Source organism: Vipera ursinii (genome assembly GCF_947247035.1).
Source record: "Vipera ursinii genome assembly, chromosome: 1".
NCBI lineage: Eukaryota > Metazoa > Chordata > Lepidosauria > Squamata > Viperidae > Vipera > Vipera ursinii.
The window spans coordinates 72,760,857-72,783,213 of NC_139512.1; the positions used below are offsets into that span (position 1 = coordinate 72,760,857).

At 40.5% G+C, this 22,357-nt stretch overlaps 2 protein-coding genes across 4 annotated transcripts; one reads left to right on the plus strand and one right to left on the minus strand.

The window, feature by feature from the left end:
* Window positions 1-2,862: 2,862 nt before the first annotated feature.
* On the plus strand, window positions 2,863-10,930 carry ARG2 (arginase 2). Its single transcript, XM_083349237.1, has 8 exons — window positions 2,863-3,271; window positions 3,845-3,917; window positions 5,446-5,623; window positions 6,614-6,773; window positions 9,389-9,483; window positions 9,634-9,738; window positions 9,881-10,017; window positions 10,697-10,930. The coding sequence occupies exons 1-8, from the start codon at window positions 2,924-2,926 to the stop codon at window positions 10,900-10,902; spliced, it is 1,302 nt and encodes a 433-aa protein (XP_083205363.1). The 5' UTR covers window positions 2,863-2,923; the 3' UTR covers window positions 10,903-10,930.
* On the minus strand, window positions 10,066-21,289 carry VTI1B (vesicle transport through interaction with t-SNAREs 1B). 3 transcript variants are annotated; one of them, XM_083349238.1, is made up of 6 exons: window positions 21,086-21,289; window positions 18,580-18,638; window positions 17,238-17,429; window positions 14,975-15,148; window positions 14,031-14,092; window positions 10,066-11,383 (listed from the first exon to the last, which is right to left on the minus strand). In XM_083349238.1, exons 1-6 carry the CDS (start codon window positions 21,237-21,239, stop codon window positions 11,293-11,295), a joined length of 732 nt encoding a protein of 243 aa, XP_083205364.1. In that variant the 5' UTR covers window positions 21,240-21,289; the 3' UTR covers window positions 10,066-11,292. The 3 variants fall into 3 exon arrangements, 2 of the variants coding, with proteins under 2 accessions (XP_083205364.1, XP_083205365.1); XM_083349239.1 differs by having other exon boundaries at window positions 18,580-18,635; window positions 21,082-21,289; XR_014490807.1 differs by lacking the exon at window positions 10,066-11,383 and adding an exon at window positions 14,187-14,295 and having other exon boundaries at window positions 14,072-14,092.
* Between the last annotated feature and the right edge of the window lie 1,068 nt (window positions 21,290-22,357).

Genomic DNA, 22,357 nt, shown 5'->3' on the forward strand with positions numbered 1-22,357 from the left:
GTTCGCAGATGGGCAGAGCGGTTCTTTTTCTACGCCCTCTCTAGCCGACTGTCGCTCGATGGTAGGAAGGCTCCGCCTCTCCCGGCTAGGAGCTGTCTATTGTGCTGGAAAGGTTGGCGAGCCGGCCGCGAAGGGGGCTTCCCTTGACTGCTTCGGCCGCCGGCTCCCTCCCTTTACATAACCGGGACAGAAGCGTAGGAAGCGACAGCCCCTCTCTCCCCAAGATCTGCGATGCACCAGATCCTCCTGGTCTTCCTCGGGCAGCGATGTGCTGCTCTTGGCTCTCAGTCCCGGGAAATCGGGATGATCCGGCTTGGATGAATTTTCTTTTAAATCTGGATTAGTCCCGTGTCTTATGTATTGCGACTCACAAAAAAAGAACCTTGTAAAAATTATTCACGCACATTTTATTTGGGGAAAACAATGAGGAAAAATTACAAAAATGAAAAAACTCCTCGTGATCCCAAGAATAGTATTATTTATTTAAAAGAAGTGAGGGACCCAGCATCATATCATTCCTGGAAAAAGAATTTTGATAAAATTTTATATGTATAGTTTCATCTCACAGTATACTTTTTTTAAAAAAGGGATTTACTTACAATAACTGATATTTTATTCACATGACAGGTTCCTTAAAACTTTATATTCATAATTGTACAGCTGTAGTGTATTTTAATAAATGTGTCACATATTTATTTTATACCTGTTTTATTTATCAAAAGCAGAATGGCACCAAATAATAACATAGCAAATCATAAATACATTCATAATCTCTGAAGCAGGTGCAAAAAGCAGGTGAAAACAATAAAACAGTACAATTTAAAAAATAATCTCTTTTTAACTGATGTGGGAACTAAATCATTTTGAACTATGCATTAGAAAATATGATTGCAAAACAGTCCTGTGTTTTTCCATGATCTGGACAGTAACTTTCCATGAAGTGTAGAATCTCCTCAGAATCTGTTGTGGAAACTCCTCAGAACTTGTTCTGTTGTAGCTCAGACAAGATAGCTTCCTGCGGTAACAGCCTAATCCAATTTTTCCCATGCCAACTTTGATTCAACATGGCTTTGGGCTAGCTGGAAATTCTGAAAGTCTTCATTTTAGTAATGTTCTCATTGAAAGAGGTTGATTTAACCTATAAGGATCTACAAAACAAGACTTCAACAAACTCATATATTTTGTCTAAATTCAGCATTCTGAACTCAGGGCCTAATTATATCTTATATAGATAATTATTTGCATTTCAGATTCACAATACAATAGCCACACTACCTCTTTTAAGTAAGGAACCTTGGGAGGACTAATCCCACGTTAAACAGTGTGGAAGGAAGAAAGTAAGACCGTTGTCTTATACACACGTTCCTGGTTGTGAGTAAGATCCAATGAGCACAATGGGATTTATCTTTAAATAGAATTTTATAGCACGGTGTTCATTCTGCTAACAACTCTTTGAGAATTATTGGTATGCTGGAAGCTGGCAGTTCCAGGCTGCATCCCTTATGAATGAACCTTTATTGTCAAAGTACAATCATGTATACATTGAGATTGGCTGAGCCTCCCTTCGTGCCCCCACCCCCAACTTACAGTGACACAAACTCAAAGAATCATGAATTTTAGCATGTTAGAGCAGGGGACTTCAAACTTGGCCCTTTTATGCCTGACTGAGGAATTCTGGGAGTTGAAGTCCACAAGTCATAAAAGGGCCAAGTGTGAAGACCCCTGTGTTAGAGAACAAGACCAGATTTTATTCAGCCTATGCTTATCAAAATGGAGCTATTAACAAGCACCAGCATAATCTGATCTATAGTAACTTCATCCTTACTTTTCTTAGATAAATAACCGTGAAGCATCTTTCTGGAAAGTTGGCAATACTTTTAGATTGCAAAACATTAAAACAGGTAAGTCGACTCTGGTCTGCTCTCAGTTATTTCCAAAGGATATAAACAAAGGATATACATGTGAGGTGTAACCAGCTGACAGCTGACTATGAAAATGGTGTATGTCCAAACAATCCACTCCTGGTCTTGGACTACAAATGTGACAAAGGGAACTCATGTGAAGGAATACTTGAGGAGGTTTTTGCACAAAGTCAGCCAACATGTCGGGCAAGGCCAAGACCTGAGAAAGAGGGGTCACCCTTAAGATGAGCTTTTATTATTTCCTGGAGAAGCTGAAATAACCTCAGTCAGCGGGACAGCCTTTCCCAACACTGCAAGCTTTTACCTCATAGATGGAAAGAAGAACCGGAAATGATGAAACTGTGTTTGCATATTTCTCATCTGTACAGACACTCATTTGTCTGAGCGGGAGAATCCCGTATAAATTGCCTTGAATAATTGCAACCAACCAGCCTGGTATCCTTAAGTCTTCCCTAGAGAGCCGCTAAAATAAATTGCTCTGAGTTCAAGGGGAATTGTCCCCTCCCCCCCCACACCTAGCCCAGCACGCGTGTACTGCATTGAACTGGGAGCCCAACTTTCCTTTTTTAAAAAAAAAAATAATCAGATATATCCAGGGCTTTTTTTTTTCTCATTGAACGCTCAGAACGGAGTTCCGGCACCTTTTTTGGATGGAACCTTGTAGGGTAGGCAAGGCGGGTTGTATGACATGTGTGAGTTCCGGCACCTTTTTCTTTTACAAAAAAACCACTGGATATATCTAACTTGGTTTTTAGGAAGAGGAGTGAAAATCTGAATCGCCGGGAAAAAAATTTCTACCGAGAAACCGGGAACTTAGCTATTTCTCACCTTTAAAACAATTACACACACACACACACACAGGCAAAACCAGGTAGAAATGTCTTTTTTTTTTAGGGGGGGGAGGGAGGGAGCAAAATTAATGCCGGAACGACCTGCAAAAGCCAGAGGGGGTCAAGGAGGAATGCAGAAGCCAGGAGGTCGCCAAGCCGCTTCGGTCACGTATGTTGGCGGAGTCCGGCGTCTCCCGAGGGGCTCGGAGGCACGTCCCAGGCCATCTCTACGCCGATTGGCGCGCAAATGGGCCGTCGGCCAAGGGGCGGGGCCAAAGGCGCAGAGGCTCGACCAATCTGCCGATTATAAAGCTTCGCTCGCAGCTGGTGCCCACGCCGGCGTGGGAACAAAGCGGGTTCTCGCACGCAGCTCTTCCTCTTCCTCTGAGATCTTTCTCCACCATGGCCCTTCATAGCAGTTTCGCTCGGCTCCTCCAGCAAGCGGGCTCCTCTCTGCGGGTCTCTCGGAAGCTCTCCCATTCGGTGGCTATCATTGGGGCCCCCTTCTCCCTGGGCCAGGTAGGTAGGTAGGTAGGTAGGTAGGTGGCGTGGCGGGCAGGGGGATAGTCCGGACCCCCGATTTGTCCGTCCGGGGGTGCGAGGGGGAGACGGCAAGGAACGGTAGAGGGAGGCGTCCTTTGGCCCTTTTCCATGGGGGCTGCGGACCTCCGCCTTCCCCAGCGAGCCCTAACAAAAAGAAGGGAACTTCATGCCGCTTGCTAGCCGGCAAAGGAGATGCTCCAAAGAGTAATGATCATTATCATTTCGTGCCCGACCCGGTCGATTCGCGATGATTCGCCCTAAAGCAGGAACAAGGCTGCTGCATGCGGTGGTCTTGCGAGGCCTGCAGCGATGAGGAGGGGGACCGTGCGGAGGTGGGTGTCGGAAGCCAGGAAGAAAAGGGTGGGGTGGAGCCTTCTAGAGAATTTGGCTGGTTGGCGGAGAAGGTGGGCGGCGGCGGCGGCGGCGGCAGAGGATTCTCCTGGAAAGTGGAAATTTCCAAGCGGTCGCTTTGTCCCCGCGGGCTCATTGGGTATCATTTCCCAAGGGTGTCGCTTGGAATCACTGTGCGGATCCTGTTTTGTCTTGTAGAAAAGAAAAGGAGTGGATCACGGTCCTGCAGCGGTCCGGAATGCGGGGCTGGTTGGAAAGCTTTCCCGCATGGGTAAGTGGGAAGGGCGGGATGGGAGCCCTACTTTTTCGGGAAGGGATCTGAGTGTGCTCTCTCTGAGCTTGCCTAACTTCCCCACCCAGTCGTCCATATGATTCATCATGAGTCCACCGTCTGAAACATTAACGTTATTGCTTAACCTGATAGTTGGGTGTCCATTGTTCTAATGTTCCCCAGCCAACATCCTGTTTAAGGAAAGGAGAAACGTATGTTTTGAGTGATCATAGTATATCACACTCAAAATCTGCAGTCCACCCTCTCATGAATTCCCTGGGTTATTGAGGTGGGAGTAGGAAATCATGGAAAGGATATCATTGTGGAGGATGACTTATGAGAACCTAATCATTTTCAATGCATAGACAAGATCACCAAGCAAAAGTGACTAATTTTTCAATAAGTGATTGAAAAATTTGAAACAGACTTAAATAATTCCAAAAAGACACACTGTGTTATTCAGTCTTCTTGAAATCCCATCAAATTAAACCTTCCTAATCTCCCAGTTAAAAAAACCAAGATCATGGCATCCGGCCCTCTCAATTCCTGGCAAATAGATGGGGAAGAAATGGAGGTAGTGACAGATTTTATTTTCCTGGGCTCCAAGATCACTGCAGATGGGGACTGTAGCCAAGAAATTAAAAGACGCTTGCTCTTGGGGAGGAAAGCCATGGCAAATCTAGACAGCACACTAAAAAGCAGAGATATCACCCTGTCAACAAAAGTGTGTATAGTCAAGGCTATGGTCTTCCCAGTTGCAATGTATGGCAGTGAAAGTTGGACCATAAAAAAGGCTGAGCGCCAAAGAATTGAGGCCTTTGAACTATGGTGTTGGAGAAGACTCCTGTGAGTCCCTTGGACTGCAAGGCGATCAAACCGGTCAGTCCTAGAGATCAACCCTGACTGCTCTTTAGAAGGCCAGATCCTGAAGCTAAAACTCAAATACTTTGGCCACCTAATGAGAAGGAAGGACTCACTGGAAAAGAGCCTAATGCTGGGAAAGATTGAGGGCAATAGAAGAAGGGACAACAGAGAATGAGGTGGCTGGATGGAGTCACTGAAGCAGTAGGCGTGAGCTTAAATGGACTCCAGAAGATGGTAGAGGACAGGAAGGCCTGGAGGAACGTTGTCCATAGGGTCGTGATGGGTTGGACACAACTTCGCAGCTAACAACAACAATCTCCCAATCTCAGGAGAAGGGCGGTATACAAATTAAATTAATTAAATTAAATTAAAATATTAGTAAACATATTAAGACAATAGGTAATGCACCTACCTATCTTCTGACAATTCTGACAAAGTTCCATGATTGGCAATACCTATCACAGCAACCATTTTGTGAGAGTGCCCTCATTTTCATAATTTCAAACAAATGTTTCTACTTTTGTTCCATAAGATTCACTTACCAGGACTCTTTAGGAATTATTCATAGGGAAACAATAACAATTCTAAATTCCATCATATTCTGTCACTAGACAAAGCTAATCTATACAATTCTGCTTTCTTCTCCCATTCTGCTGCTTCCTAGGTTGTCAAGTATATGATTTTGGAGACTTAAGTTTCACCCCAGTGCCCAATGATGAACTGTACAATAACCTTGTCAAGTACCCACGCTCTGTAGGATTAGCTAGCCAACTTCTGGCTGATGCTGTGAATGGAGCTGTGACAGCTGGGCATAGCTGCATAACCATTGGAGGTGATCATAGGTGAGTTAGGAAAAGTGAAACTACCATATGACTTTTATATAAAGACCATCAAAGTAAATGTTTTTTTACCTTTAGACACATGAAATGCTTGCTTGAAAGAGAGTAAGATGAACAGTGTAAAAAGGTGTTGAGTCCTAAAAATATTTTGGTTATAGCAGTTTTCACAAATGATGGGCCTGGCAACATTAGATCTGAGAATGATTTGGGGGACTAGATAATGATGTATCCATTTAAAGTTATACTGTAGAATCTACAGCAGTGGTAGATACAGTAGGCAATGCACTAGTGTACTAAACAAAAATAGTCAATCCTGAATTTAAAAAAAACATTTTGTAATTAGACAGGAACACTTATCTGCTTCCATTACCATATTCTCAGTGAGTCTAGAACATGTCAAACACAAGGCCCGGGGGCCGGATCCAGCCCGCGAAGTGGTTTCATGTGGCCCTCAAAGCCATCCTGGAAACAGTGAGGGAACGGCCCCCACTGCCTTGGCCCTGGCCCAGAGACCCTCCTTCTGCCAGAGACCCTCAGATCTGTCCCACTCCTGCCCAGGCCCCCATAGGCATCCTTGATGCGAATGATGTAGAGCTAGCCACGCCCAGCCAGTGGGCCATACACACTCTGGCCACGCCCACCCAGTAGGCCACGCCCACCCTGGCCATACCCACCCGGCCCCCTGAGGGCAACCACAATGCTGATGCGGCCCTCAATGAAATTGAGTTTGACACCCCTGGTCTAGAATAATCTGCTGATTAGATTGTTGTAGAAAATGTGGGAGCGTAAAGTTACATACTGGTTTGATAGTTATCCTTTTAACCCCTCAAGACATTGTGGGCAGGATCATATGCACAATATGCATTTATGATATGAACTTAAGTACAGTTGTCATACGTTTGGCTTCCAAAATGATTCTGCTAGCCCACATTTATCAGATATCCTAATTCTACAGACAAGGCTGATGTAAATTTGAACTGTTTTCCCTTACAGTTTAGCACTTGGTTCTGTCAGTGGACACGCAAGGCAGTACCCACATCTTTGTGTGATCTGGGTTGATGCCCATGCTGATATTAACACTCCACTCACAAGCCAATCAAGAAATCTCCATGGGCAGCCGGTTTCATTTCTTTTAAGAGAACTTCAGGATAAGGTAAGTTGGGATTGCATGGTGATGTCAACAAGGAATAGCACTTGTTGAGCTATCGGTATTTTTATTTTTATTTGAAGTAAACTTTAGATATCAGTGAGATGACATATTACTAGTTCATAGGGGCATATATCCTGAACACTGAAGAGTGATGTTCTTTAGGATATAGTATTTGGGTGCATAATTCATAAAAATGCAAGTACTTCTCTATTGAGTTAGTCAACATGATTTGAGATTGAGTGGTTATTGATTTACTATATGGCAATTCTAGGGACGCGGTGGCTCAGTGGGTTAGGACACTGAGCTTGTCGATCAGAAGGTCGGCAGTTTGGCGGGTCAAATCCCGAGTACCACGTAACAGAGTGAGCGCCTGTTACTCGTCCCAGCTTCTGCCAACCTAGCAGTTCAAAAGCACGTAAAAATGCAAGTAGAAAAATAGGGACCACTACAGTGGGAAGGTAACAGCGTTCTGTGCACCTTTGGTGTCTAGTCATGCTGGCCACATGACCACGGAGACGTCCTCGGACAAGCGCTGGCTCTTCGGCTTTGAAACAGAGATGAGCACCGGCCCCTAGAGTTGGAAACGACTAGCACACATGTGCAGGGGAACCTTTACCTTTACCTTTTATATGGCAATTCTACCATACAATCTTTTCAGGAGAATAGAACACACGAGTTTACATAATCCTCATTTAGTGACCGCCCCATATAGCAACCATTTGCAGTTACAATCATGATGGCAAAGCAACCCTGCAACCATTTCTCACATTTATGACCTTCGCAGGATTGTACACGCAAAGCAGGGGTGTCAAACTGCCGGCCTGCGGGTCAGATGTGTCACGCCGAAACCGTGCCCACCCCATTGCCGGCAATGGGAAAAAAGTCGCGATACGTCGCGTCATGTGACGTTGCCACTTTGACACCCCTGATGTAAAGCGAAGGTAAGCTGAAGTAAGATTATAAGCACAGTCACATTTTACTTAGTGACCTCTTTGCTTAACAGACCCAATTGTAGTTGCTAAATGAGGATCGCTGTATTTTTTTTCTACCTGTTATGAATAGTCTGTTACTTGATGAATTGTAGCTGAAAGTTGATGGCTGCACCTGCTGGTATTCCTGCAGTTTTTCCTTCCAAAGGAATGATCGTGCATGGATGTGTTTTCTATACAATAGGTCTCTACCTTGCAAGTCCCCCCTCCCCCCTGTAATTGAAAAATCATTTGTTTGATCATACCCACTTGAAAAGTATCAACTCAAGATATGGCGGGGGCAGTGCTTTTTTTGTAAAAGAAAAAGGTGCCGGAACTCACACGTCATACAACCCGCCTTGCCTACCCTACAAGGTTCCATCCAAAAAAGGTGCCGGAACTCCGTTCTGAGCGTTCTATGAGAAAAAAAGCCCTGTGTGGGGGGGGAGATATAGGGAGACTTTGTTAGCTGGATTTATTTCTTGCTTTCAGCAGCAGCTCAAAATGGTTTATCATTCTTACCCAAATTGAGCAAGGTAAAATTAACACTGTAGCTAAATACTCTTATTGCATCTAACTCTTGGAAAGTGTTACAATCAGCTAAATCTTAATTGCCCCGAGGGCGGGGATAAAAGTAACCTGGGTTCATCTTTTTTTTTTAACTCTCATTAACCCTAGTCAGCTTGGCAATGAACTGATTTTGAACAGCACATGCTCAGTAATCTGAATACACAATTATAAACGGGCACAGCAGGATCTGATGTTTCCATCAAGGCAATAAAATTTCCAGTTGTTCTGTACATGAGTACAACGACATGTGTACAAAAGAGGCACACTTTGCATTGCAGAAGTGCAACTCTGCTTTCTACATCTACATTCCTTTTTTTCACCTCCCTGTTTGAGCCCTCCGGCCATCCCAGCAGTTCATAATAGTTCATTTAGTGACCGTTTGAAGTTACTATGGCATTGAAAAAAGCGACTTATGACCATTTTTCACACTATAACCGTTGCAGCATCCCCAGGGTCACATGAACAAAATTCAGATGCTTGGCAACTGATTCAGACGGTTGCCGTTTCCCATGGTCATGTGATCACCTTTTGTGATCTTCTGACGAGCAAACTTCAATTGGGAAGCCAGGTTCACTTAACAACTGTGTTACTAACTTAACAACTGCAGTGATTCACTTAACTGTGTCAAGAAACGTCCATAAAATGGGGCAATATTCAATTAACTGTCTCGCTTAGCAACAGAAATTTGGGGCTCAGTTGTGGTCGTTAAGTCGAGGAGTACCTGTATGTATTTCAATATTAGCACGTTTTCAAAAAAAAACCGTGTTTTGGATCCCAGGAAATTGTATGTAAGGAACTGAACGAGACCTAATCACCTCCTTTTATTGGGAATGCTGATATCTTTTTTGGCTTGGACTAGGGGGGGGGGGAAATAAAGTATCTTTAATCTATTAAAATTTATTCCTGTGGAAGAAAAACTGTTACATGTCTGCAGCAATGTCATCTAAAATAAGATTTCTATAACAGGATATTGGGGGGCGGGGGAGGGAGTCTATGCTAAAATCATATTGAGCTGGCAAGGTGAAAATAGTATTTCCTGGACCAGTCTTTTCAGGTTGGTGTTTTCCTGTTATTTTGAAGGTGCCAGTGCTTCCTGGATTTTCCTGGCTGAAGCCCTGTCTTTCACAATCGGATATTATATATATTGGTCTGAGAGACATTGATCCTGCCGAACAGTAAGTACATGACAGCTAGTTTAAATTGCTTAAATTAATTTAAATCAATTTATTATTTAAATTATTCCCTTCCTCCCAGTTTGTGGCAAGATTGCTGCTATATTTCAGACCGTAAGGTCATTTAACTTTCAACCTGTTTTCTCAAAACAGTTATATTCTGAAGAATTATGGCATTCAGTATTTTTCAATGAGACATATTGATGATCTTGGAATCCAGAAAGTGATGGAAAAAACGTTTGACCATCTTTTGGGAAGGTAACAAGAATATTGTTAGGCAATGAAGTAATCCAGAAACCTGGTCATTAGCAACCATTAACCAATTCCTACTGATTACTAGGATAAGTGACCTACTACAGATGAACTGTATTTAGTAAACAACAGTATTATCTTTTGCCAGAGGGCCAAGACCAATCCATCTAAGCTTCGACATTGATGCCTTTGATCCATCTCTGGCTGCAGCAACAGGGACCCCTGTCTTGGGTGGATTAACATATCGTGAAGGCATGTACATTGCTGAGGAAATACACAACACAGGTAAAAACCACTTAAGCTTCTTTTTTTAAAAAAATGGGTTAAGATAACAAGAGTCACAAAAAATTTAATTATGTGCTTGCAGGTATCTGTACTACAAAAATATTCAGAAATATTTAAATTAAAATGTTAACAAAATAAGTCTAATAGAAGCTTGGATTCTTTTATTATCTCTCTTCCAACGATTCCTGAGGCATCCTGAAGACAATAGCAGTGTTTTTTGCGCTTTCAGATGGCACCTAATTGAGTTTTCCTAAAACAAAACAAAACCACAAGCTATGCTGCCAAATTTTAGCATAAGCTATATGGAAACATAACCTAGTTTAGAGAAGTTAATGTTCCCAGTTCATTCTCCAGGTGTTATCATTACTCCCTTTTGTTTTTTGTGTATTTATATTAGAGCTTCTCCAACCCTCTTCTTGACTGTTTAATTAGAATTATCGGAGTTTTAAAGGCATATCATACTTTAAATATTTAACCATTCACATGCTCTTGGCAACACGAAAGCACAGAAAAAGAAAACAAAACTATTGGAAATTATTGTTGCTTTGGATGAAAGTAGGATTGAAGTATGATGCAACATGTAATGAGACAGATCTGTTATTTGGCTGATTGTCTTAAAACAAATATTGCAAAATTCTGTCTTTTCCTCCAAAATAACTCACTGCTTTCACTTTCTCAGGCCTGCTTTCAGCTATGGACCTTGTAGAAGTAAATCCATTCCTTGGCACCTCACAGGAAGAAGCGAATGCAACAGCCAGTTTGGCAGTAGACGTGATTGCTACAAGCTTTGGGCAGACGAGAGAAGGAGCACACATTGTTTTTGAGAACCTACCAACACCTAGTTCTCCTGATGAATCAGAAAATGAAGAGCAAGTCCGGCTTTAGGCCTCCCAAGTGGCAGCAGATGCCACACAAAGGGCATTATGTATAGTACTGCTGATCTACTAAACAAGTGGACGGAACAAAAATCAACATGTGTACTACATTCTGAAGTCTTCACTCAGCTTTGGAGGGTTTCTTTTTTCAGTTGGGAAGTCAAACTGTGCCACAAATCAATATCTTCAGTATAAATGACCGTTGTGTTATATTGCAGATGTAGTTCATCTCCTCCCAGTAGCACTGCAGCCTTCTCAGAAGGACATGTCAAGACAAGCACTGTATTTTAAATGTAGTAAATACAATCCATCTTTTCAATTTATGTCACAGCTTTTGCCCAGGAATGTCCATATAGTGGATTGAAGACAGCAAACCAGAAAAACTGCATCTCTTCGAGGCTTAGGTGAAGAACTTATAGTAGACAAGACCTCCCAGGATAATTACCTCCAGGATGATGATGACAGAGAGTAACAATTTATTTGTCATAAGCCTAGAAAGGAAGAGACATGAACTATGTTGGTTTTTTTAAAAAAACTGCAAGTCATTACCATTTATGGAATTATGGTGATCGTAGAAACCATCCAATTTCATTTTTTAGTAAAGCAAACCCTTTGCATGTTTACTCAAAAGCAAGTCCCTTTATGTATTTCTGATTTAAGGGAAATCCTAGGTAAATAGGCATAGGGATTCAGCCACCGTGGAAAAAATGCTGTAGAAGGAGAGTACCAACTATTTAATTTCATTTAAAACATGATTCTTGAGATACCTTATAAAACATTAAAATACTCTTGCTAGAAGTTATAGAGCCTCACTGTAGGGTATGAGAAGGCATAAAAGAATAGAGGCAAAACAAATATACTTCACTCCTAAATGAAGAGATATAGCTGTAATAATTCCAGTTTTTGGTAAATGGGAGAGCACAAAGAGCTGCAAATCTGATGATGATTAATGGCTTGAATATTATTTTTAGTAGTTCCTTTTATATAGCAAGTTCTTTCAATAAATAATAAACCTTACTGAATAGAAGCCCTGTTTTTTTTTCCTGCTAGCATGCTAAAAACTGCTGCTATGGACATGTATATGGACATGAGGGAACCACAATAAGGGTCCTTTGGGATCTGACTGCTCAGACTTCTTTTGATGGGGCCTTAGTCTCAGAGAGTGGCCAGTATTTGCAATCATGCCTATTGGACAGCTTTAAAGAACAATCCAGCCTTATGTGTCCAGTTAGTCACCTGACAAGATGTAGAAATTAAACGTTACACAGCATTTTATATAGTACAGGTAATCCTCGACTTACAGCCACAATTGAGCCCAAAATTTCTGTTGCTAAAAGAGACACTTAAGTGAGTTTTGCCCCATTTTATGACTTTTCTTGCCACAGTTGTTAAGTGAATCACTCCAGTTATTAACACAAGTTGTTAAGTGAATCTGGTTTCCCCCATTGACTGCTTGTCAGGTTACAAAAAGTGATCACATGACCATGGTGGCGCCTGGAATGGCTGCGGCTGCATTGGCTCTTGAAGGCGAATAGTTTTGGGAGGGATATTAAGGGCTAGTATAGGCCACATGATCAGGAAGATTTTAATGTGTTTGAGCAACATGGTGGAACTAAGGTAACATACGACATACGACCAACAATCTTTGCTGGCATGGCGAGTTTCTAGTTGTTTTGGAACTGTTGGTGAGACCGTTAAAAGTCGTTGGCACTGTTTGAATTTGTTCTACCAGCAGCAAGATCTGACTGCTGGCCTAGTGATGGATTGTATTGCAAATCAGGGCTGTTTCCAGAGGAGGCAGAGGAGGAAAGGATCTGGAGCTTATGGAGCGAAGGAACTGGATGACGCTGTCGGCAGGCCCAGAGGAAGAGAGAGAGGTTTTGGAGGAGTTGGTGGCAGCGGCAGCAGCATGCTCCAGGGGTGAAAAGAAGCAAGGCCTCTTAAAGGAAAAGGTGGAAGAGTCAGGATCAGAAAAAGGAAAGAAGGAGAGGTTGTCAGAATACAAGCTAACTTGAGGGCTAATCCACATGAAGCCCCATTTCCATCTGTCCTGTTTGCCATCGTTCACTCCCTAGAGACTAAAATGGACAATGTGAAATTTGAGTGGGCCACGATTCTACAAGGAGTATATATTGGAGGTGGTGACCCTTTGAGAGCTGTATGCAACGAAATTTCATTTTGATGTATGCCGATTGGTGTACATTCAAAGTGACAATAAAGTTATCATCACCACAGGACACTGCAACCATCATAAATATGTGTCAGTTGCCAGGTCACTGAATTTTGATCATGTGAACATGGTGCTGCAATGGTCCCAAGTATGAAAAACAGTCATAAGTCACTTTTTTCCGTACCATTGTAACTTTGAACAGTCACTAAATGAATATAAGCTAAGGACTTCCTGTACTTATATAGCTTATTTTCTGTTGATTCTTCCATTCTGAGAGGTGAAAGGCATCTTAATTTTAGGGACATATCCTATTTTCTTTTTATATTCTTGTTTTGAGGGGGGAGGAAAATCAACCTACAGTATCCACTTAAAGAATACTATAGCTAGAGAACTATTTGCGTTCATGTTAGGATTATCTTATCATATTCCTTTAGCTCTGGCAATCACTTCCTGTATAATATGGGGCAGGCCATAGCACTGCATACAAAAGGAGGAACTAGCAAAAAAAATGTCCCTTCTCTCGCTTTAGCAAAAGCTAAATTACCAGATCTAAACTGAAAAAATCCAGGTGACCCATAGATAAAAAGAGATACATTTTTGTTGTTTTCTACTCATTGTCCAGTGATTTGCAACCTAGATGTAGTAGCCTCAGCAAAGCCTGGTTTGCATTTGTTCAGCAACCAACTAATGTTCCCTCACTGTTGGACTTTGCATTTATGCACAAATGCCTAAAAGTGCACCAGTCATACAAATTAAGTATGGACTCTAATTTACTTCCTAACTCCTAACTAAATGGGTCTACAAATTGCTGAACTTTATCCCTGAACATTGCCATCTTTCCCACATCTATATGAAAATAAAAGCCATTCCTCCCTATGGACATCGGAGATAGGCCAAGCCTATACTGACGGAATAAGCTTTGCAAAATCCCAAACATACAAAACATTTTAAAGCATTATATCACCAACCTTCTCGACATGGAACGTAGGATCTTCCGACTTCTGCTTAAATTTTCATTTGTGTTTACTAACTGTAAAGAAAAAAAAAACCCATGAATTCCCACCTGCTTGGCAAGGGATTAGGGTGCTACTTTTGACAGCTGGAAAGCATCATCTGTTACACACAATGTTCAAATGAGGAGATCAAGCTAAACTTAAGAGAAGGATATTTGGCCTCCGTTTTAAGGTGACGATTGGAACACATCCAGTCAGCTCAACTCCTGTCCATAACATTCTGTAATAATTAAAAGAAACATGATGCACCCCAACTTATGTACTTCTGTATTTTTTTTTCTTTTATACTAATAGACTGAATTATGTTTCTGATAACAAGGCCAAATAACACACTAGCCAAGGTAAATTCTTGGTCTTTTCCTGAAGGGAAAAATATTGATAGTGAATCGCAAAGATATCAGGTAAACAAGAAGCAGCATTTTGGGGCTGGTTAAGATTCCATCTTCTGCATCAGAGCAGAGAGCGAAAGTTTCATTATTGGACATGGACTATGTGTTAATCCATTTATCTAGTTCCTGAGATTTCAGCAGTATATTAAAAGATAAGTGCTATCTTTAAAATAAATTAAAGAATATATCTAAGGAAGATCAAAGCCAATCTCAATAAAACAGTATTTGATTCCAGAAGTTTAGAAAAAGTAGACCTGTTTTTCTGCCAGAACAAGAAAAAGTGGTTTTTTTTAAAACTATATTGTTACATTAAATAGTTGTGTAAGCTAAAGATTGCTCTTTTATTGCAGTTTCCCCTCTGCGCTATGAAAGAGCAAAGCCCCACGGAGAAGTGATATGGGGAGAGAGCAGTGCTGGGAGAGTGGAAATATATATTGTGTTCGTAAGACTTATCTGTTGATAAGAGAAAAAAACAGACTGTTCTATTCCAGTGGCATTTTGAAAACTTACTCTGCCTTTGGTGCGTTCCAGCTGCTCACGCTGCCCACCTAGTTCTTCAATGATGTCACTACCAATTTGATCAGTTTCTGCAGCAATTTGGTGTGTCCGGTCCAAGCTCTGAGTGGCTCGATTCAAGCTTTCTGTTCCCTGAAGCAGTAACACCCTCTGAGACTGTATCTGAGTCTAAGAGACAATTAAGACCCTATTTAAAAAGGCAGAAGGGATATTTTTACCTTTTAGTATGTTCTTCTCTGAGAGTGGAGATTTAAGTCATGCTAGCAATGTAAAAGGAGAGTAAGAGAAGTTTCCTAATGATGAGAGAAACAGCCTATTCTTTTAAGAAAAGGTTGGTGAAGACACTGAGATGATCCCATCTTCTTGTCCAAACTATCTCTGATGACACCAAGGTTTTTAATTTGATTTTGCAATCAAAAAATGTCCCTTATAGTATAGCAGAAATATACATACAGCTTATCCTTCCCCCCCCACACACACAACTGATTCAAGCAAATGCCATCAACATTTTCTTGTAGTATTTACAATCAGTCCCCCCTCCTTTCAACGTTATTCATTCAGCTATTTTGTTAGGTCAGTGGCCCCCAACCTCTTGGGCACCAGGGACCAGTTCTGTGGAGAAAGGTTTTTCCGTGGACTGGAGGGGGTGTGGTTTTGTGTACTGCCTGCATCCTGCGGATGGGGCTTCGCTTGTTTGTTCAGCCCAGTTTCTGACATGCCATGGACCGGTGCCGGTCCACGGACCAGAGGTTGGGAACCCATCTTAGGAAGAAAGAACTAAACTGATTCAGTCAGATATTAATAGTGTGGTGGACCTAGACACTATACAGTTTAAATGACATCAAACCTAGCAATTTGAATAGTGAAGAATTATATAAACTGCTTTCAGTAAAATTTAAATAGCACAGAGCGGATTAAAAATGATTTTTTTTGTCAATATACTACATATTTGACGTAGTAATCTTCAAGATGTGTGGCTAGTTCATTAGACATGACAAAACCTAATGCGCTGTGCTTACTACTCACTTCCCTTGAAAGGGAAAAAGAAAACATTTATGAAGTCATTTTAGTGGATGCTGCAATTTTTTTAAAAATACCTAAATTAAAGTTTTTAAAAAACCAAGGCTGCTTGGTGTAATAATTACTGGATCAGAAACAGGGAAAATGCTGGTCCTCCCATAGGCAAAGAATCCAGTGGCTTTGGGTCAGTCACTTTCTCTCCACTCAGTGCATCTTACAGGTTTGTTATTATGGGGGAAATAAGAAAATAAGAGGAAGGAGCATCATTTATTACAAGACATCTTGAGTTGTACAAAATAAAAGCAGGACACAAATCAATCAATGGAAATTAAAATACATCCCAGATTGCCTTACTGATAATCAGCATATGAAAGATGCATCTAGATCAGGGGTAGGCAACCTTGGATCTTTTATGAGTTGTGGACTTCAATACCCAGAATTCCTGAACCAGCCATGCTGACTCAGGAATTCTGGGAGTTGAAGTCCACAAGTCATAAAAGAGCCAAGATTGCCTGCCCCTGATCTAGATGATCACTAGCAGCACTGAACAGAGAAATATCTTAATAAGCATTCCAATGTTAATCTTATTTATATTCTGGTGCCTTTTATGTATTAAGCAGCTATTTTAAATACATGCCAGTTGCCAAGAGTCCGAATTATGCAACCATCATGTAATCATAAGGATGCTGCTAAGTCATAAGTGTGAAAAATAAATATAAGCCACTTTTTCAGTGCCATGGTAACTTCAAACGGTCACTAAACAAATGGTTATAAGTTGAGGACTACCTGTATTATCAAAGATTTCTCAAATTTGGAAATGAGAACTTGTTTCTGTTTTCTCTTAATTTGCTAAATTCTCCAATGAATGCTTAAAAAGACCTTTACTATTTGCAGAATTTGGAGATCAGCAAAGGAAGGAAGGATCTTTACTACTGCATTTACTATTCAACTAAGCTCTCACCCCATCCATTCTTCTTTCTTTACATTCCCTCATTTTTTCAAGAAGAAGCTAAGCTTGCTTCCAATCCATCAAGCCAGTAAGGGCACATAAACTTTTGTATTAACTCTTTTAGTACTTTTGTATTTTCTAATTGTTTCACAAGTCAATTTGTCTCTTTTCTACAAGTCTTATTACGTCTTCACCACGAGTTCAGCCTCTGCATATCTTCTTGAATAAGAACCTAAAGCATGTTGACATCAGAACAACCTTTAAAATAATTGTACACTTAATACTCACTCTCTGCTCATTTTCTGTAGAGAAGATGCCAAACTTTGAATTCTCACGTGCACTTGGAGCTACTCCCAAATCCATACTTTTCATTTTCCTATGAAATGTGCTAAGATCTCCTTTGTAAGTTCGAATTTTAATCATCATTTGATTGCGGAAGGACACTGGGGCATATTTTAATTCTTGTTCCATTTCCCTTAACTAGAAGAGTTAAAAGTAAACATGTATCAAAATCCTTGTTACATTTGTATTTGAAATATGTAAATCAAGTCTGAAAATGATTAATTTATCAGAAACACCACAGAGACCCAAATAAATAACCCACTCAAATTTCTTATGAATCATATTTCATTACCCTATGACTAAAATATAAAATACAATCTATATAGCAATTCACTTCATTTCTAAAATATGTATCCCGTGTTTTTGTTTTAGAAATGTTATTCTTTGTCTGACCAAAACTGAGTTTATTTAGAAAAAGCATTCTTCCAATTTAAATACATTTCATACAATGACAATAAGAGCCAAAATTGGAGAAAACTTTAAGTATGTTCATGCTACTTATACAAAACAATGAAGAAAATATGTTCCATAAAAGTTTATAAAGATAAAGTCGTTTATAAAACATATGGAACTTATATGTTTCAAAAGTAAAAAGCTACAGTGTATAGGAAACCACCAAATACATCAGGCAAAAGGCTAGATTTCAGTCATTTCCCTATCCACTTTTTGCTATGTGAAAGCAATATTATTTTATGGAAAAAAACAACTACTTTGAAGTCGGCATAGCTAAACACAGTTTTGTTACCACTCTGATAACAAAAACAAAGACCAGACTCAAAAGAATGATATTTCACCTTGCTGCTTATCAATCTTCATTGTGAACAAACACAACACAAATACAATCATCTGTAATTATCTTTGTAGCTTGTTAAAGATAAATCATTACCTTTAAACCTAATTCAGAAAAAAATATCTACTATGAGTTTAAAACTTTCTTTTAATAGAAAGCAGATTACGGTAATTTGTTCAAATGGGTATTGCAAATACTGGCTTTGGCTTGTCTGGACAAATCATTAAAAGGGAAAAAGAAAAAAAAAGGCAGTGCTTTTGAAATAAATTACTTCAATCAAGTGTTTCTCAGTCTTAGCAACCCAAGTTGAAGTCCCCATGCTATTTGGGGAATTCTGGGAGCTGAAGTCCATTCACCTTAAAGTTGCCAACTCTGAGAAACACTGACTTCAATCAATACTAAGCACTTTATTAAGGTCCACAATGTTTAAAGCAGTCTGGATTAGTTTCATATACACTAGGATTCTAAAGCTTCTTAAAGAATAGTTCATATTCTTACCGTTTCATTTGCCTCTTTTAGTTTTTCATCAAACTCTCGCATTAACTTTTTTTTCTCTTCTACAAGATAATTTTTTAAAAAACATAAACTTTCACCAAAGGACAAAATATTAGCAGTACAAAAATAATTCATATACTAAATATATTCTTTATAACTGTTGTGCCTGCTTGAGGTTTTATATTAGTATTTGAAGAGATTTCCTTCTCAAAAAGGTGGCAACTATCCTGCTATTTTCAGTAATTAGAGGTAGACGGTCATATGTACAGCAACAAGAGTTGCTAACTTTTTACTGGATCCCTGACTAAATGCCCTTATGAACTAAGATTTTTTTTTATCTTGATCTCTAGGCCAATGTCTCTTGATATAAGCTCTCAAGCAGGCACAACAAAATGATAAAAGAAAAACCTTCTACCAATCATATATACATATGTACATACATATATATGTATATTTGTGTGTGTGTGTGTGTGTGTATAAAAAGGGCCACTCATTTTAAATCATTGATTCATTTTTCCTGTCATTTTTATTCAAATACATTCATGTGTTTCCAGAATTTTCATCTCTACTTCTATGAATAATAATAATAATAATAATTTAATTTGTATACCGCCCTTCTCCCGAAGGACTCAGGGCGGTGAACAGGGCAATACATAATAAAAAACAGGATACAAAAATTAAAAAGTGATTAAACAACTATGCCCGTAGTAATTGATACATATTAAAAATTAAAACTAATTATAAAAAACCCAACCCCATCCCATCACACCAGGCCAGCTTGTTCAAAATAGAGCCCACACAAAATGGCTATTTTTGTGCCTTATTACATAATGGACTATATTTAATGGCTATATTGCTCTGCTGAGGGAACAATATAGGCCCAAAGCAATGATTTTTTTCCTTCACACATATCCTGAATCTGTTCTGGAGGGTACATGCCAGGTAATACCTGTTATATTAACCTAATTGGTTCATATAACTCTGCAAACCACAGATTTAATTCATTCACACCATTCATGTCCTTGTATTGTCAGCTTTACTTTCAACACTTTACACTTGCCCAACAACATTGCCTGCTAAATGAAGGGTCCTAAAAAAACCCCAACCATATATCACTTCTTAACCCAATCTTATCATGTACTCCAATCAGGACTGAATAAATTATTTGTAAAGTATTGTTTTAATTCATGCAGCTTTTGTCCTTTTGACATTTAGTATACTGAGTTTCTTTTTTATAAGTAAGCTGACCAGAGTCAAAATTGGACAAATAAACACAATAATACGATAGTATGTAATAACTGCCAAAAAATAAAAGCAAATGTTATTCTAGGCTGCATTAATCAAGGTATTGGGAAAGGTCAAGAGAAATTAGCATTCCTCTCTGCTGTGCATTGGTTGCACTGCACTCCATTTTGGAAAGTATACTGAAATTTGAAATTATCAAGAGGACAGAGACCAAGATGACAAGGAACCTGAAAGGAAAAATAGTTGGAGGTATTGGCCTGGAGAAGAGTCTAGGACGATGTACTAGCTGTTTTCAAGTATCTGCAGGGTTGTCATGTAAATGTTAAGGCAGATTTGGTGAATATCATTTCAGGAGACAGAACAAGAAACAATGGGTTTAAATGAAAAGGCATTAAAATTCATTGGGATACTGAATATTGGGGCACTGGGGCAAATAAGAAATGGTAAATGATGGAACAGACTAACTGAGGAGGTGTAGAAATTTCCTTCACTAGAGGCATTTTTAAGCTGCGACTGCATGAACATGTCTCTAGGATACTCAGCTTGTAGATTTATGCGTTGCACAAGGGTAGACTTCAAATCTTACATTATGTGAGCTGACAAAAGTACAGGTGGTCCTTGACTTATGACAATGGAACCCAGAATTTATGTTGCTAAGTGAGAAAAGTTAAGTGAGTTTTGCCCCATTTTATGATTTTTCTTGCCAAATTTGTTAAGTTGAATCACTGTAGTTGCTAAATTAGTAATACAACTGTTCACTGATTCTGGCTTCCCCATTGACTTTGCTTTTCAGAAGGTCACAAAAGATGATCACATGACCCCAGGACACTGCAACTGTCATAAATATGAACCAGTTGCCAAGCTTCCGAATGTAAATCACGTGACCATGCGGACGATGCAAAGGTCGTTAAGTATGAAAAATGGTGGTAAGTCACTTTTCCCAGTGCCGCTGTAACTTGGAACAGTCACTAAATGAGCTGCTGTAAATCGAGGACTACCTATATATCTTGTATAACTCTACATCAGGGGTCTTCAAAGTTGGCCCTTTTATGACTTGTGGACTTCAACTCCCAGAATTCCTCAGCCAGGCATGCTGGCTGAGGAATTCTGGGAGTTGAAGTCCAGAAGTCATAAAAGGGCCAAGTTTGAAGACCTCTGCTCTACATTGTCTATTTGTCCGCGGCATCGCACGGAGAGGCCGAAGCCAGACCCGGGAACACGCTCCCGCCCCGTCGCAGGACTAGAGTGCTGTCTTCCCACGTACCAACCGCCAGGCTCCCGCGCAGCCTCTCCGGGGCGCTTTGCAACTCCCCATGAAGGCCGCGAAAAATCTCGTGCAGCCGCTCTAGATGCTCCGAGGAGCCGACGCCGCGGTCCGCCATCTCACGAAAGCCGGGAGCGAGAAGCTTTTTTTCCATCCGACGCTTCACCGGGAGGACTACCGCCTAGAAATCATCCTCCACCGATACTTCCGGGACAACGGGCGGAGCTTAGGCCACATCCTCCCCTTCTTTCCTTGCGGACCGCCCCGCCAGGGTGACTAAAACAATGCCTGGGAATAGTGCCGTCAATCGCAACAGCGCCGCCCTCGTTCCGGCGGAGAAACAGTCACTTCTCTGAGAGTTGGTGGTAGTGGTCGGGGCGACAATGTGGTGCGTTTCTTTCTCCCACAAAGAATTTGGCCTCCAGTTGATGAGGGGAGATTCGGGCAATAAGTTTGTCTCCTTAGAGCAGGGGTCTTCAAACTTGGCCCTTTTATGACTTGTGGACTTCAACTCCCAGAATTCCTCAGCCAGCATGCCTGGCTGAGGAATTCTGGGAGTTGAAGTCCACGTCATAAAAGGGCCGAGTTTGAAGACCCCTGCCTTAGAGTTAGGTCCCTTCTGACATCAATATGAGAAGTGGTTGGCATCTGTTCTCCTATTCAGCTGCTACCCTCCTCCTACCTTCTTTGAATTTTCAAGATTAGTCATGGGTCAGAGAGGTCAGCTGGAACGATGCAATAATAAATCTATGCTCATTTAACTGAAAGTACTTTGAATCCTTATTGTGCTCATTTGTCCCAATTTTGATTCTGGCCATTTTACATATAAAACAGAAACTCACTATACTAAATATCGTAAGGACCAAAGCTGCACCTATTAAAACAATACTGTACAAATAATTTATTCAATCCTGATTGGAGTACATGATAAGATTGGGTTAAGAAGTGATACATGGTCCGGGTTTTTTTTAGGACCCTTCATTTAGCAGGCAATTTTGTTGGGTAAGAAGAGTTCAGTTTGAATTAACTAGCCATTATTTAGTTTCTGAATGATTTCTGTTAGCCAGAAAAGCTGGTGATTCATTGGACCAAGTGTGCCTTCATCCAAATAGCCCATGAGATGGAAAGATAAAGGTAAAAAAGTACTGTTTATTTATGTGCACAAGCAAAGAGAGCACCTCACTGATCTTTTGACCAAGAGAGATAGTTGAGCATTGTTTCTGCATAACTTTTGAATTTCTTAAAACAAGAAAAAATATACGAAAAAACCAT

Coding starts and splice junctions, on each gene's coding strand:
- VTI1B (XM_083349238.1), bottom strand. CDS start 21,239: ATGGAAAAAAAGCTTCTCGCTCCCGGCTTTCGTGAGATGGCGGACCGC. Junction 15,149..17,237: donor CTACAGAAAATGAGCAGAGA/GTGAGTATTAAG, acceptor ATTGTCTCTTAG/ACTCAGATACAGTCTCAGAG. Junction 14,093..14,974: donor TGGAACGCACCAAAGGCAGA/GTAAGTTTTCAA, acceptor TTTTCTTTACAG/TTAGTAAACACAAATGAAAA.
- ARG2 (XM_083349237.1), top strand. CDS start 2,924: ATGTTGGCGGAGTCCGGCGTCTCCCGAGGGGCTCGGAGGCACGTCCCA. Junction 3,272..3,844: donor CCCCCTTCTCCCTGGGCCAG/GTAGGTAGGTAG, acceptor TTTGTCTTGTAG/AAAAGAAAAGGAGTGGATCA. Junction 9,739..9,880: donor TTTGACCATCTTTTGGGAAG/GTAACAAGAATA, acceptor ATCTTTTGCCAG/AGGGCCAAGACCAATCCATC.